The sequence below is a fragment of the Pomacea canaliculata genome, linkage group LG4, assembly GCF_003073045.1.
Source record: "Pomacea canaliculata isolate SZHN2017 linkage group LG4, ASM307304v1, whole genome shotgun sequence".
In the NCBI taxonomy this organism is placed as follows: domain Eukaryota; kingdom Metazoa; phylum Mollusca; class Gastropoda; order Architaenioglossa; family Ampullariidae; genus Pomacea; species Pomacea canaliculata.
In genome coordinates, this window is record NC_037593.1 from 14499885 (window position 1) to 14516648 (window position 16764).

The following is a 16764-nucleotide window of genomic DNA, read 5'->3' on the forward strand; positions in this document are numbered from 1 at the left end:
TGTAAAAAAAAATCTATTCTTCCGAAGTGGGTCAGTTTAAAAAAATAAACAGATGCGCCTTTGTAGTACAGAGCACACGTAAGTATGTTGTCGTAGTCGAGCTGCTCGCAACAACTTTAACGCCTGCTGCAGCGACTGGAATTTTGGCACATGAAGGGAGTTCACATTCCATACAGCCAGATCATGGGGCCGTCTTGGCTTTGCGTTGCGTCTTCTACCTGCGCTTTCACGTGTGTTGTTTTCTGCATCAATCTGTTCGCTCACTTTTCACCAGGCTTTGCCCGTAACCGTTGTCTCTTGTTTGTTAAACTGTCATCCTCATCCTCCTCAGTCAGGGCGGCACGATTATCAGCTCCCGTGGCATAACCCTGCGTCACGCGCGATTTCCACACTGCACGATGTGCCTGCTTTGGTCACGTGAGTCGCTGTTAGTCCCAGTGTAAATTTTATATTTTGAATTCTTATTTCACTGCGTATTATTCGTTGAGATTACACTTGTGTATTCGATTATGATGCAAAACACACGCACACACACACACACAGTAGGGTAACATCACGAGCTTTAACACTCGGAAGGGGTGTGGGTGAATTAGTCTAGTGATAGTGGTTATAGCAGCGGTGTCAGAACCATAAATCGAGCATGCTACCCGGTTTGGTATCCGTGTGACGCAACTTTCACCAGTTAACCCAGCTGTGGATTGGGTACCTGACTACAGAGGGGGGAGGGAAGTGAGGTAGTGAGGGAGAGAGGAGATGGGCACTACCCTTACAGATAAGCGAGGTGCTTAGAATCTGTCTCCCCAACGACTGTAAGTGTTCGGGACTACCTTTTATCTATGAAACTAAGTGACATACCATTCGGTGATTGACACCAACAAGAGACCGTCACTGAACCGGTAAGAGAGACCTAGCGGTACCAGTGATGTACCTGTACTGTGCTGCTATTTACGCCATATTGAAAGACAAGACCTTATCACTAAGGCAGTGATTGAACGGGTGTTGTAGTTTAGCCATCGCTGGTGTAAAACGAATATCTTGAGACTGCTAGTAAATGTGAAATGGGCGCCACTGCCTTTGTGTAGGAACCGTGTGCAAAGTTTCGATTTGTAGAATTGACTTTCTTCAGCTAAAACTTGTGGTGACAGATGTGACTCCAGTCGTTATCTGTTGGAGTAGTTGTCGTCCTACTAGAAATAGCTCGGTGTGCTTCTCTCTCTCTCTCTGATTAACCTTTCAGCATCAAACGTACAGGCAGGATATTTGACCTTTTCATCTCTATGTGTGATGAAGAACGGCGCAGCCTAAAGATAATCAAAAAATTATTCCTCATAATTTTTGGGGTATTATTTCTTAACAAACTTAAAACTGTCAAAATAAGTTATCCACTGTTAAGACCTTTCCAAACCGGAACATATGGAGGAAGGTCTGACCAAGTTTGTCAGTTTTCACATGGAAGTTGTATATAAACTTATTGCTTCGTGCCTGTTTGCCCGGTTTAGAATGGACTTTGGCAAATAAGTATCTGCAGTTGACCTGCTTGTCACGAGAATTCAAGGGGATTCACCGAGATCCAAAGGTTGTACTCAGTTTTGAAAACGCCTTTGTGTGTTAATGTGACCAGTTCACTTGTAATTCGGGGCTATGTAGGCTATGAAAACAATTCTTTTTAGGCTGAAAGATGTCTCATCTTCCACGTCTAGTTTCAAGTATGAGTCTCATGTCTTACTTTCAGTATCATAATTTTGAAAAGTGGTTTTACTGACTTAAGCGTACTTAAGCGAGTTTTAAGTTGAAAAATATCTTGACATATTGGTTTCTTTGTGTTCTGTATTGGTATTGAAAATTCCGGATGATGATTGTGTTTGAGGTAGATGATTAGTTAATTATTCTTTAAGAATGCAATGTTTCCTAGTGTGTGACGATGCTGATCTTGTTTCGTTTCCATCTCCCATACCTCCAGTGTAGTCCATTTGGCCATGTTTACAGCTATTGTTGCTCTGAACAGCGTGTTTACCAACCACCTGCCGAGACTGCAGCCTGAAAAATTCTCCAGCATATGGCAAAGCACGTTGTAAATGAGTGTGGACCACTGTGTGTGGTAGTTGTTAACGAGCTGAAACGAGCGCTGCTAAATCATCCTTTTTTGACGCTACCTGCGGACATTAACGGTCGACATTTTTAGCCATCATCGATCAAAACTTCTGTGGGTTTTTTTCAGCAGACTGTTTTTTTGTTGCCTTAGCCAGCCACTTTATTCAATTTTGCTTTCCAAAGCCGGTCGATGCACAGACATATATTTATTAATAGACAAACCCGGTGCGCGAACGGCAAGGGTAGACAACTTGAACGAGTTATCTTCTCATTGTGAGCGGGCGCCCGTCTGGTTTAGGTTATTTCCCTTCTCCATGTCCAGGTCACCGGGTGCAAGATGTACGGGCCGTTCTGAGTATGAAACAAGCTTGTGGTTGTCCAGGAAAAAATAATTTTACGGGGAAGATCTTGGCCGCGTTCGACAGACATCCTCATTATTGAACAAATGACTTATTGAAGTAGCGCCGTTAGAAGTGATGCTTCCAAGTGCCACTCCTCGAACACCGGGCGGGAAACCCTGCATCTAGTGGTTGTGGTGCAATAGCATTTTCCCCCTTTCAAAGTCTTCCTTTCATTGCTTTACAAGCGATAAATCACATTCACCCGTCATGATATTTGACCTAGACATTTCGGTTATCACAAATGTAAACAGTCAAATATACGTAAGTGTTTAACACAAGTCAGTCATTCAGTCATTCGTCCCTTGGCTGGTACATGTCGTAATGGGGAGCACATGGATAGACGTGGTACCTGACAGGGCGTGCCATCTTTCCTATTTCGGGAGATAGTCAGCAGGTCCTGTACAGGACAACCAGTCCAATCTTTGATGTTCGTAAACCAGTTCTTCCTCTGGCCACCGCGGTACTACCACCCTCGAACTCGAAGGTACGTGTCGGACGGTGAATTGTAAGTGGCTCGTCGTGACTAGAGGCGTGTGAAAAACAGAACTTCTGCCACTTTGCCATTGCTTCTGAAATATCGGGTGCCTCATTCAGTGCTGGGTGAAATTTCCGAGTCTGCTGACCGTAACCTGCTGAAAGTCGCGAGCAGTAACCACGTGTTCAAAGAGATCTCTTCTAGCGTATGATCTCTTCTAGCGTATCATAATTACGGAGTCTTCTTTCTTAAACCCAAGAACTTTAACGAGGTAGAAGTTGTACCTAGTGCTGGAAGAGAGGTCTGATCTTCCTTTATTGCCTTTACCGCCCTCTGACCTTCAACCCAGGCAAAAGAAGGCCTCGTGACTCAGTTTTTCGTGGCCGTTTTTTTAAGATTTCGATAAACTAATTATTTTGTGTGTGTTTGTGTGAGACCTCATTTTTATTCCATTTAACATCCCACTAATAATCCTTTCATGAAACGGTTTACGTTTTCTCGTTACAAAAGCGATTGTAGGAGTAAAAATGCTGCTATGGAAACACTGCATGCACCGTTATCAGGGGCGCTATTTCTGGATGATAACTGCCTGCTGTTCACGAGCTGGGTAGGTGATGGAAGATTGGAGAAATCCCACCACTTGATCCGCGAAATGGGAGTAAACGTGACTCGATATGTGTTAAATATCTTTTAAATCAAAGCCTCGATTCTTTAAAAAGATTTTCTCAAACAAATATAAATATTATGGGAAGGTTTTCAGCTACCTGTGTCCCGTGGGCTTCCCCACACTCGGACATCATCACACCGGTCTTCATCCCGTTTCAAAAGTTCTTCGCCTCCAGTGCTGAGTGTCCCTCTGTAGGGAGGTGATCTATTTTAAGGCAGCAGGGGGAGAAAATTCATCAGCAGGGTCAGCTTCTTAATTACAAAAACCTCTTAAGTAAAGACTTGAAATGACCTAGTACTGTAGGTGCCCCGTGACTTGGTGCTACTGACTTTCTCAATCCAAAAGCTGTCACACATGAGGGAACGGATAGGTATGAATAAATAGATGGCTGGTTGAAGACTTTCAGTTTCTGCGAGCAAGTCGGAAATGACGAAAGCACGACGGGTGGCGCTGGGTGTGTTGTGAATGAGGAAGGAGAGAGGGGGAAAAGGGTGAGTGTCTTGCTTGATAACAGCCTGCCAGCTGATGTAGCCCAAGGTGCCCACGCTGCTTGCTCGCTTCAGCTGCAGATCGATCAAGCCTTGTAAAATGTTATCAATGGCCTCCCACCCAGTTATCTGTCTTGACCTCGCTGCCCCCAGCCCTTCCCCGTTCGCCGCCACCGCAGCAGATAAGCCTTTTTATTTTTCACTCACCGTCTTCAGTGCGGGAATTAAAAGGTGGGATGTGTGTGCATGTGCACGTGCCTCTTGTCTACCTGTTGACCTGGGATATATATATTTTTTTTTTTTGCTGTACACATTGCATTCGCCAGAGTGCTAAAGCAGTCATTCCATCGCGTTTCTCGAAAGGTCGGCAAAAACTTTAGGTTTTAGTGCGACTTTGAACCCTTTGTGTGTGAAATTCTCTCTCTCTCACACACACCCCCTATTCAGCTCTTTGAAGGAAGGCAACAGAGGATACACAATACTTACCACAGGTCGAACTTGTAAAGGTCAAGTGCCTCGCTACTTCATTCGAAATTCCACGCCCCATTGTACTCTGCTCGCGCTACAGACGCTTTCAAACATCACGGATTATAAGCGAAAAGCTCGTCATGTTTGGTTAGGGGAGTGAAGTATTTCAAGCATTGTCGGAACAGAAATAAGAATGGGATTGGATGTGTGTGTGGAACAACTTAAAAAATGTCCAGGGGAAACAATTGGCATAAGGTTCTCTGACTGCAGTGCTGTGCAACTAATTGCGACGGAAACAGAGATGGAGACTATTTTTGTCTACGCAGAGAGAGATTGAAGTTCCTGAAGCCTGTGCTAGAGTACATTTTTAACTCGGCAGGTGTAATTTGCTCTGTGGAAAATATGGTTCTCAGCTCCTGGTGCGCCAGATTCTTAAAGCGAAAAATGTCTGGCTCTTCTCGTCGTGGTTGAGAAAGTGAGTGAGACTGTTAAAAAAAGACTAAAGCTATCACTTATATATATATATTCACTTATATATATATATACTATGCCTATTTACATACATTTATTCTCCTTTGCGCGCGCATACACACCTACCCACATCAGGAACAAGATCTACGATTACACATGATACCTGCACGTTAAAATCAGAATGTGTACAGACAGAGGCAACGGATCATACGAATGTGTTGTGTATGATAAACACCAGGGGGCTGGCAAGAAGCGAGGGGAGGATAACGAGTGTTTTCCAAGACATCTGTGAACGAGGTTGGTGGCTGATTGTTGTTAAGGTGGGCCCAGTACATTACCACCTGTGTCAGGAAATTAGCTGTGTATAAACAGCGCTTGTTTATGCCTGCAGTCTTTGTGTGTACATAACAGACCGGTCATGATATCTGGTTGCGGTGACTATTGAAGTTGATGACTAAAGGACTATTTGATAATAACCGTTCTTAATTTAAGGTTTTACTCTAAAGATGTTGTGTAAAGTCTGTTATCGTTGAGTGATGACTGCTTTTAGTGCCTGGCTGTACCAGAAGTACAGGGCTTACCGATACAGGCTGACTGACAAGCCTGCTTACCCAGCATGCGCAAAACCACATAACCCTCACTGCACTGAACGCCTACACATTCGCTGTCAGGCGTGTGCTCATACGCGTGCATATGTGTGTGTGCGCGCGAATGAAGTCTGGCACGTGAAGCTCACCCAGGGTGACCTTGAAGAAGCCGGTTTACTCGTTTTCAACTTTTTCTCACTTTGCGCGATCCTGAGTGTGCATGCCCATATGCACGTGTTGGTAAGAAAACCACAACGCACATTTCAGTTGGTTTTTTTTCGGTCAAGAAAAAAGAACCGCTTTCGTGGAGCACTAGGGTTTCCAGCACCGAGTGGGTGGATGAAAATGGAGATAGACCGTCACTGGATGGAAAATAGAAACAAGCTTTTCACTCACATGCTATATCTGTCTGAGCCAAAGGACTATTTTTTTTAGACCTCATTGCAACCACTCATATTTCCTGGTCTTATAGATTGCTGTCTGTGATGCTTTGAAGCTTCAAGGATTTTTTGTTTGTTTGTTTTGTTTGTTTGTTTTGCATTTCTTTTACTTCAGAGATTCACAGTTTACTTTCGCTAACTGAACCGAGCCTGGAATCAAGTTCGCACGAACCTATGCTTATTCGTCATTTGCCTCGCATGAGTTGGCGGCATATCATGGTTTGCGCATGCGTGGCAGTCTATAAACGGCACAACCTTCTCATTCAGTACCAGCAGCCAAGGAAAGGAGTTAACGCGTGGATCTTTTACCTCTGTGTATTTTAGATGATATCATCCAAAGCATCCAAGGGACTGATTTTATTCAAGTTTATGATGCGGGTCAAAAGTTTGGAAGGTTTTAACCCTTTACACGAGCATGAATTTCTGACTAGTCATGTTTGGTTTGGTTTTTTTTCTTTCCAATATTTAGTTCTCAACTTGTACATGTTTGTAATTTGCTTCCTTTGTTCCTTAATGGATTTTCACAGCTGCCATAATAGTAGGTTACAATTGCCCTTTTCCTCATTAGCCCTACCTGTTGTTCTCTTATTTGTAAAACAGCACAGGCTTTTTACTGCTTGCAGATATCCCTGCACCAACCCTTCTTGATCAAGTGTACGCTTGTCAGAATGAATACCAGGTCTCGAACCCGTTTGCAATTAGCATCCATTTCTTTGTTCTGCGTGTAATTGGCGAACATGAGATAAGAGCAGTCGCGATAAACATTACAGGCTGTGCAATTCGCCACAGAGTATATATGAAGAAAAATGCGTGAGGTGTCTTTTCAAACCTCCCCCACTTACCTATGCTCCGTGCTGTGCCCCTTGGACTGAGAAAGCAGCTTGCCTTCTTTGATCATGATTCCTCTGGTGCCAGGTGACCAACGCTTGATCATCGCCTCTGTGATTAAGCATTGTGCCTGCATCTTTCCTCAAACGACAGCTGGCTGCTGCCTTGGTTCGCTGTTGTTTTTGTCTTCGAATGAACTTTGATCGGAATCCGTACATACCCTGTACTCATGATTGTACATCATGTTACAGGTTCTGTTGACTTGGTGAGGATGGGTTCCTGTCCAGACAATTGTCGTACTATGTGACTGTGTTTTGGTCAGTGGCTGCAAATGTAATGAATATTGCCAAGTGTTCGAAATCCGGACAACCATAGTCACATGTTAGACAAACTGGTTAAGAAAACTCATCGCTGCTCGCCACGTATGCACAGTTCCTCCACCAGACACCCACACGTGCGACCATCCGGCATGACTGTTAAAAGTTTCGGGGAAGTTGCATTCGCATGTTATACACAGCATGACTCGGTGGTGATGATAGTATTTTGTGTTACATAGCCATTGATCTTTATTTCTCGTTATCATTTTCGTATTTCGTCATTACCCGCTAGTTTGTGTCGCCCTATCCTGGTGTGACATTCGTGGCACCTGCGAGAACCCTCGTCTAAAGAAACTTCTCTCTTTTGTGTTGCAGTCGACAAAGAGTAAGAAGCTCATCAAGTTCAGCCCTCACTTGCGCAAGAAGTCGCGGTCGAAAGATAATGCAGTGAAGGACATGGACTCCGGGGGCGCAGCACGTGACCATGGCGACAGACTGCCCAATGGGCTCAACGACAAAGAGAAGCAAGGTCAGTGACCTGTGTGTGACTTCCCTCGTAAATCTGACCATGGATTTTTTTTTTTTTTAACTTTAGATATGTATAGCGTCGCTGGAGACAGAAAAATCTGATTTATATATATTCTCGTTTAGTCCTGTACTCTTTGTTCTTCTTTCGCTTCCTGTCTATCAGTCTCTCTCTATCCAAGTACACCTCCCTGTCTGTCGCTCGAAGATCTACGCGCTTTGCAGCTGTCGTGAAAAGAAAGGGCTGGTAAACACCAAAACACCTTTACAGCCTTATTGGATCCATCGACTCAAGGTCTTGCCGTATTCTCAGCTCATCTTCCTACTCTGCATCTTACCCTTCCGTCTGACCTTTAAAAATCGTTCACCGCCCAGCTCTAGTATCCGCTTCCTGTTCCCACTGTAATCTCAATGGTTTTTACCTTTCAATTCTCTCGCTTGTATTTTTACTTTTTTCCCTTTTCTGAAAAGTGGTTGTGGGAGGTTCATCCCCTTGCTTAAGTGTTGGCATCACCCACCTCCTTGTCCTTACATATAAACGTCTATAAGACCCAACCGCCGTCTGCAGGTTTGTGTTGAAAGGAGATAACAAGCACCCAAGCCACAGATGTTTACGATACAAGACCAGTCAAGTTTCCTTAATTACCTGAATGTTGGGGCTAGGAGGGAGGGACGAAAAGGTCTCTTCAACCAATCAAAAGGAAAAGAACGTATTTCTCGACCTGCATCAGTCGCACCTTGGAAGTTTATACTTCGTTGTCATCAGTTCCTTCCCCGAGGGCTCCTGCGGAAGCTTTGCCAGTTGCTGCATTTGTGGCTGCACTGAGCCTCCCTGGGTCTCCTTGCGTGCATTGTGCCATGTGACATAATGGTGAGGGGGAGGCTTTCTTACGAAGCCCACGCGAGCAGTTCAAGGCGGCAAGCACGTGCTTTTCGCGTGCTTGCAGACTGTGGCAGCCAGAGGGCCAGGTGCACCACGCTTTGAACAAGCGCTCGTGAGATGAGTTTCCGAGTAGAACGGGTAGAAAAACTGCTTGTGTGTGTCTCTTGTATAATTTTTTATTTAAGATGACCGCCTGCGGAGACCAGCCACCCACGGCCTAGCGAGATTGGAGCGCGAGTGGTCCCCGGTATACAACACAATTCTTCCGGGCCGTATTTTTCTTTGCGTGCATTTCAGAGGGTGTGACGTCAATGCATAGCGCGCCGCTTGACATACCGGAAGTAAGGTGCACCAATAACAAACAAGTCCCTAGGTCAACAGCGCAAGGAGGGGCGCCCTAAGAAAAAACAAAACCTCTATAGCATCACGGAGATGGCTTGACAGTACTTTTCCACTCGACAGCCACGGCATTAAATAATTTTGTACTGCACAAAGCTGACGTTGAGCGTGTGTCTGTGCGTGTGCCTTCTGCTTTCACATGTTTGTGATTGTGTGTGTGTACGCGCGTATGAGCTTGTATAATGTGTCTGTGAGTGTGTGGTATGCTTTTGTACGTGTGTGTGTGGGGGGGGGGTTGTGGTGTTGAGGAGGAGGGGTATCCCGTACACTGATACCTACACGTTTATTTGATTTACTGAACTGTTTATACATTCCTTCATTTTGTTTCCTTCTTCGCCGTTCTCTCTGTTTCCTTCCTTTGATGATAATAATAATATAAAATAGAGAAAACTAAAAGCTGGCACAGCGTTATCTCCTCTCAGACAGGCGCTCGGCAGCCAGTGCGAGGGCAAGAACCTTGTATTTCCCCGCAGACACATATCTTACAGATCTCTCAGAAATCTCGGCTGCAGATCACAGAGGAATGCCTTCGCAAAACTGAAGCAGGCCACCACGTACGTGTCCATATTGCCTCTTTCTTTTAATTTCGCTGGAGGTTGTGGTGTTTTTCCCCTGGACAGGGCTGGACAAGGACAGGGCTGTGCGGGGGACTTGGTCGATACGTCAGAAATTTCATTAGCAGCGGCACTGATACATCGTCGCGAACCTCGGCTAACCAGATTGAATCGATAATGTCCGGCCGATAGGATCAAAACACCTTCAAACGGTTTTTATTTTCTTTTTGTTTTTGTTTGTCAACTCTAGCAGCAGGGCCAACCTTGGACCACTCGTGAGTACGGCGAATGGCTTATCGTCAAGGGATAGGAGTAAAAGCAAGATGGTGGCGGATGTGTGGAGGGTTGAGAATGAAGGCGGGGGTAATGCGAACGAAGTAAGGGCGTGCTCAAAGGTGAACTCGTGCACGTGCACGAAGCTGAGCACGTGCGAAGGCAAGGGTGCACGCTGTGGCATGCTTTGACTTCATGCTGATTTCATTGTGTACGAAAGACGTTGGGTGAGGAGTAGGGTTTGCTCGGGTCACACTTGGGTCAGGCACGCGCGTGAGTGATAATGATAATTAAAAAAGGTGAGCTTTTGCCGAGGGAAAAATGAGGGCTACTGATAATGACTAATAATTATAAAAGTGGGAACGTGAAACGATGTTACGTCTATGCCTGCTTCCACGTCTTTCGTATGCTTACGTTAATCTCAGATGTGTGAGAGGAAGCAGTATATCTGCAATGATTAAGCATCGTTACAGTTAACACTGAACACATGCACGCACGCACTCACACAAACAGTAGGTCATGCCATGTAAATGAGTACAGTTCTTTTGTGAAACGTTGCCATTTGCCCTCTCGTCAGAAAAGAACAATCATATCACACCAATATGCCATATCATTATCTGCAGCCAACGGGCCATGACAGTCTCTCTCGAAACATGGGATTCAGACACTAGAGAGGAGCTGTGGTGGTGCTGGTAACGGTTGTGGCGTAACCGCCGCATCGACCGCGTCGAAGAAACATCCTTTGTGTAGCCAGCGCAGGGTTACCTCCGAGACGGTGCCACCGGCACGTTTGGCAAACAAGGGAGCTCATTTCAGTGACGTGGCCTACTGACGGCGATTTATTATCAGGGTTTCCAATTATCGCACGCCAGTCTTTGCCCATGCAGTGTTTTCACCCTCGTTCCACTTCCGTTTTATCAAATAGATGATGCTGCAGGCTTCGTGCTCTATCGCCAACCGCTCTCGACCTCAATTAGCATCGGAGAGTGATCTCCCTTCTCCCTTTTTTCATCTAGTTATTCTTCACAGCTAGCCGTCATTTTTTGCAGGTTAAGAAGCATCGCATGTTGCCGAAAATAGAAAGAAAATTTGAGAAACAACCCACCGTTGAAAAGGTCAGGCCGAACCCCCTTTCGTTGTGGGGTCGATATCCTGGCTGCGTTGTCGTTCTTTGTTCCGGTTGGTCTTTGTTTTTAAAAAAGTGTTCTAAAGTGGTGAATCGGTGCACGAAACAGATAATCGAGCGTGACACAGTTCACAACATTGTGTGTTCTGAGTTTTTCTGTCCTTAAATCCGTTAAACGTTGTTGCTCGAGCGGTATGTTTTCGCACGCGCATGTGTGTGTGTTAGCGTTGATGGATGGGAGCATTAGAAGACATGATAAAATCATCTGGCATTAGTGCACAAGACACAAAGGTGGTCGCAGTGATACGTGGGACGACAGACATGTCTAGAAGGTTTCGATGGAAAGAAAAAAATAACGTCGATGCCAACCTTCTCAGTGACTTCCTGACAGTTTTTGTTGTGTGACGTCAGACTGCCTGTGCTCGAGATGTCGCGCGCCATCTTGGTAGTGCATTGCTCGCGAAGCCACTGAAGACGACATGCACTCACACAGAGGTCTACAATACAATTGTCCTATTGGATAGAGTCTAAATATTTTAGTTTGATAAAAAGTGTTTTCTTCTCTCTCTCTCTTCTGCGGAAGGATACTGTTTTTTCGTTTACTTTATTTGAAGTTCACTTTCTCTCAGGCCAAAACAAGGTCAGAAAAATCAGTCGGACAAACGACTCGAAACTGGAACTGCTTCATCGCTGTTTATTTCAAATATCTATTACTCGCGTGCTATTTTACTTGTATCTTATTAACTTATATACATCGTGGCAAGTGCCGAAAAACGCCTCTGAAAAATAATATTGTTTCGTGTCTGGAAATGCAGATGAAGACAAAATGGGGTAAAAAGTCTGTTATAAAGCATGGTTTTCACCTTCACCTCAACCCCCACCACAACTACGACACCCGCACTCTTGTGTGTTCGATGTGTTTATTCTTTCGTTCCTCATCTGTTTTCAGTTACTTCCACCATCTTTTTACTTTCACACACATTTTTCGGGTGACGCAAGCAGCCATAACTAGGGTGTCGACCAATCTCACCATCGTTTTCAGCATACACTTTAAGCTTGCTTGCCTGCTGCCCGTCTCTTCTTCCACTCCCCACATACCCCCACGTCTGCCTTCAGTGAAGTACTCGACATCAAAGAAGAAGCACCCCGCTGACGTCTGTTCCCACGTGCGCTCGCGGATCCCGCTGCCAGCACGCGCACCCTACGTACTAGCTGCCGAGTGTTCATCTTACCTCACCGCGGCGCACCACATCAAAGCCGAACACTACTTCCCGACAGCGGCGTCAACCGGCGGGCGTTGTAAGGCTCCATCCAACCCTCCACAACCCGTTGCAGCAAAAACGGACCCTCGTGAGCGCTGCATGTGATTGGCAAGAAGGACGGGCTCTTTGCTGGCAAGACTGGCAGGTGTCTGCATGCTTTAAAAAAACACAATGGGCTGTCGAAGTGGGTTCCAGCTTCATGCTCGCTTCTTCTCCCAGATACCCCGACACACGTGAAACGCTTTCATCGCAACCTTTCGTCCGAGCGCACATATGACTGCCAATGGGGAAGAGAGACGTTTTATGTATCTCGACATATTTGCTGTCGCACGAATGCTGCTGTCAACTGCTGCTAGTCTTCCGATCATTTTACTCCAAAAGTACTCTCTGCTCTTCCGTACTAACCTACACATCATCCCCTCCGCAATCACCACCCACATCAGTTTCCTTCCTTGCATTTTATTTTTTCTGATGCCATAATTTTAGCCCGTTTTTTTTTTTTTTTTCTTTTCGTGGTGTGATTAGTAAATTTCTGCAACAAAACCGAGTGTATTTCAAATTAGTTTATCAGTCTTGTATTATCAGTCTAAAAGCTATTCCCATAACCCCTGCACACTCACACAACAACAGTAAAAGGCCAAAGTAAAGCGACCACTTTTTTTTTCTTCCACAAGCACATTGGTTATTCCGATTGCTTATGTAACTATAGAGGTTTTAAGCAGAATCATACATCTCTGTACACTCTGCCACTACGCCCTCACGTGCTGGCACACCCTCGTCGAGGTTCAAATCCCGGAGGCGAGTGGTTCGCTGCTTGCGCGAGACCTTATCAGCGTGAACGACATGGTGATGGGGGAGTGGGCGCGCAGACATGTGCTGCTGGCATCATACAACAGGAGGCTTGACGGATGAGCAAAGAAGGAGATCATTATAATTCTTGGTCCTTTTCCAAGTGGGAACGTCGACCAGAAGCAGACCTCCACCCTCTGAGGGGTAAAGGGTGGTACTGGGCGAACGGGTTTTGGGGGTCGGTATCAGCAGCTGCTCTTGGCTTACGTAATGATGGGTAGTGGAGCGTATGCGAGTTCCACTTCCAGGGTCTGGCTGGCATCGTCTCCCTGAACTTCTCCACACTATTTTAGTTTATATATTTTTGCTATAGATGAGTTAGGGTCTGGATGGAGGTAGCTTAGAGAAAGAGGAGGTTATACCAGGTTAATAGCATCACACCTCCATCTCTAACGGGAAACGCTCAGCCGTGCATCAGGGGAAAACCGGTCTCTGGTGGGAAAGCCCAAATGAAGGGGAAATTAAGCCGGTTCCATCCCCTTTTTTATCTCGAGTAAATGAAGTGACAGCCCGAGGATCCCCTGTATTGGTGGTGGAGATTTATGGCGAAGATGTTTCTTTTTGCCTGTAAATTTGCAGCGCTGAGCATTTATGCCGCTCATTGCCGCCCACGACATCTAGCGGCCATACTTTGACCTGTTTTGGAGAGAATGCTCCCTAACCTGGTTGTTGGTTAATTGCGACTGTGAACCACAAGGTCATGTTTCCTGGCTCTGTGGCATTTGCTTGGAAAACTTTCCCGTGCCCCTAAACCCAGCAGCTGTCCAGTAAAACTGGTCACGATGGCGGATGAAGCTCTTTCTTGATATCATATCCTAAACTCAGTGGACCACCTACATCCACTACCCATTCGGCCAGTCGGGTATACGGGAACACTTAACGTTTTTCAGACGGTGTAAGTGTACAGAAACGATGGAAAATATAAATTTGTGGTACTGCTGTTTCTTTGACGACAGGAAGAAGACAATCGTCATAGCGCCACCTACTCTAACCGGTATCCTCTTCACTTTAACAACCTGATACATCGGAAACTCGGGAAGTGGGCAGGAACTGAAGAACGTGGTTAATAGAAGCGGTTTGTATTGCCTGTCCTGTACGAAACTAGTGGGTGTCAAGGTAGACCACCCGGACGCTTGCGAACACTCAAGGTTGAGTTGCTCCCGCGCAAAGTAGACTACTGTAGTCACGTGCCCCACACGCGGGCAGGTGAGGGGAAAGGGTGCTGAGGAGCGGAGGTCTTAGCTGTACGATCTCTTCTATACATAAAACACATTATAGACATGCATAAAACATCGTTCCAAAGTGAACACCAAGACAGCTCATCGCCTCCTGTAATTTATGAGCACTTATTCGCACTTTCTGCTTAGTTTTGAAAGGCCAGACATTCGTTTGTGATACAAATTACTCCTTTTTCAGGAGGTGACATGTACTTGTACATCTCGCAATCACGTGCTGCTATTTTAAAGGAGGAGAAGAAATGGTTGCGGGGAGGGGTCAGTGAAAGGTGTTTGCGACTTGGAGGAAAGGAGGGGGGGGTAGTTACATTCCAGGAAGTCAACAAGAGATAAGGTACTCGACGACACTCGAGGGTACCTTAATGTTTCCACCTGTTTCAATGTTGGAGGTCTTGCTCAGAAATACGGCTGGCTACCTGTCGACCTTGAAGTACTGGCACATTATCTTATTTTCTCACCCCCTTTTATGCCCTGTTCCCTCTGGGCGGTCGGTTTGGCGCAACGGTTAGTACCTGTCACCAATATACTGATGGTTGGCTGTCCAGGGTTCAGCTCTCGTCTCAAGCACGCTAATCTTTCTCTGTATGTGACATCTGTTTACAGGGCTGGCTGCCTTGCCGTGATATGGCCTTAGTTGCTGGCTCGGAGTAAAACACCAATACCCCCCTCCCTTCTGTTCCACCACCACCACCACCAATCCTGTCCCCTCTTACACCAGCATAGCTCATCCACCCCTCCACTCTCACGTTCGTGTTACCTTGTAGAACAAAGAGTCACATGGGGTGCGCTCACAGGTACAACGGCTTGTTTGTACGTCACACATCTAGTTATAAAAACTCCTATAATAACAATATTAATGAATAGTGTGACGTACAACAACAAGTATTAACAACAAAGCTCTGCTGAAGCCATCTTATTGATTTACAAGTAAGATTTTCTGAATCAGTATTTCCAGAAAGTTTGGTGTCTTCCTCGCATTCTGAATTATCAGGTATGCATAATGCTCAGTCACTACTCTTTCAGTCATGTACCACCACAACATGGCTTTAACAACACGAGGGTATGTTGATCGTTCGTCGGGTTTGTGGTGTTACGTAGCCTTTTCTCCTTTCTGCAAAGTTGAACTTGGAACGTGAGGTTTGTACACTACACAGACGTGTAGAAGCAGATTAGGTTTGTAGGAAGTTCGAAGCTCATGCTGTTGCTATCACGTGTGGAAACGAGCTCCCTGTTATCGAATCTGTTTTTCCCCTCCTGTCTTTCCCTCACCCATCCCCTTTCAAACAAACACCAGGGCCTGTGAACTTGAGAGGTGCCACGTGTTTCTGATTTTGGAGACATTTTTATGCTGGCTGGCCACACGCGTGTGTGCAGTGAGCTGCGCTCAGGATCACTTGGCCAGAGCTTCCTGAAACGTCGGCATCGTTTGCGCACACTTGGTGATGTTGGAGTCGCCGCTGTGGCAGCCAAACGCATCCGGGGCTTGATGTAAACTCAGCCGTGCGGCCAGAGACACAGGAACTGCTCTTCACGACTCTGAGTATTGTGTCTTGAATCTTCTGGATGCAAGACAAAGTAAATACAAGCCCCTCGGTGAGGTATATCCGCAAGCTTTTGTTTACAGGCGAAGTTTCCTTCTCCTACAACCAGCTGTGTGTGTGCGCGCGCGCTCGCGTGCTGCGTTAACAATCTGTCCGTCCGTGTTTATCTTTTGTGCTAGTAGGTCTGCTTGTCTGCCTGTTCATTCATTCTCTCTGCGCCTGTTTTGGGGAATAGGTTTTTCTTCTTTTAACTTATAGTTGGAGAAAAAGAATTAAGCATATTAGTGGCAACCCAAACACTAGAAAACGCGTTCTTTTTCATTTCCGTAGGAGATGAAGCAGGTCAGGGTTCGTGTATGTCTTGATCAGAGGTGTTTATGTTTAGTTTAGTTTTCGGTTAGAAGTGTTATTGCCTTGATAAGAAGTGTGAAGGCGTGTTTTAATCAGAGGTAGTTTTGAGGGAGGGGGAGTTTTCTTAGAGGTGGGTGTCTGGCAGTGTTGATGTATCATACGGTCTACAGTGACGAAATCTCGAAGGATTTGATACATTAAAAATAACGTCCCAAGTGAATGATTTTAAAATTTTCCTTAAGATAATTGGTAGTTAACTATAGAAATTTCTCTTTAATCTGTTTTTTTCAGTTCGTGTGAGTTACTTTGTATGTTTCGTCGTCACCTCCATTCTTGTTTCCAGCAAGTCTCAGAAAGGCTCCATCTTTTCCCCCCTTCCCCCAATTTCTTTGCTTTTTGCTAATACTAAAAGTAATGGAGATAAAGATGAACCGACTAAACGTGAATACTTGAATGTTCACCTTATACTGATCGCTGATTGCACACGCACACATACGCACAAACAATCACATGAGCACGCACGCTTTCCACTC

General features: G+C 45.5%; 1 protein-coding gene across 10 annotated transcripts in view; it reads left to right on the forward strand.

Moving 5' to 3' along the window:
- The window catches only part of LOC112563376 (neo-calmodulin-like), a 143105-nt gene that overhangs the window by 109317 nt on the left and 17024 nt on the right, over positions 1-16764 (forward strand). For all 10 annotated transcript variants that reach the window (XM_025237311.1, XM_025237308.1, XM_025237315.1 and 7 more), the window contains exon 2: positions 7609-7762. In XM_025237311.1, the coding sequence (XP_025093096.1) occupies positions 7609-7762 (154 nt within the window). The remainder of the gene's footprint in view (positions 1-7608; positions 7763-16764) is intronic.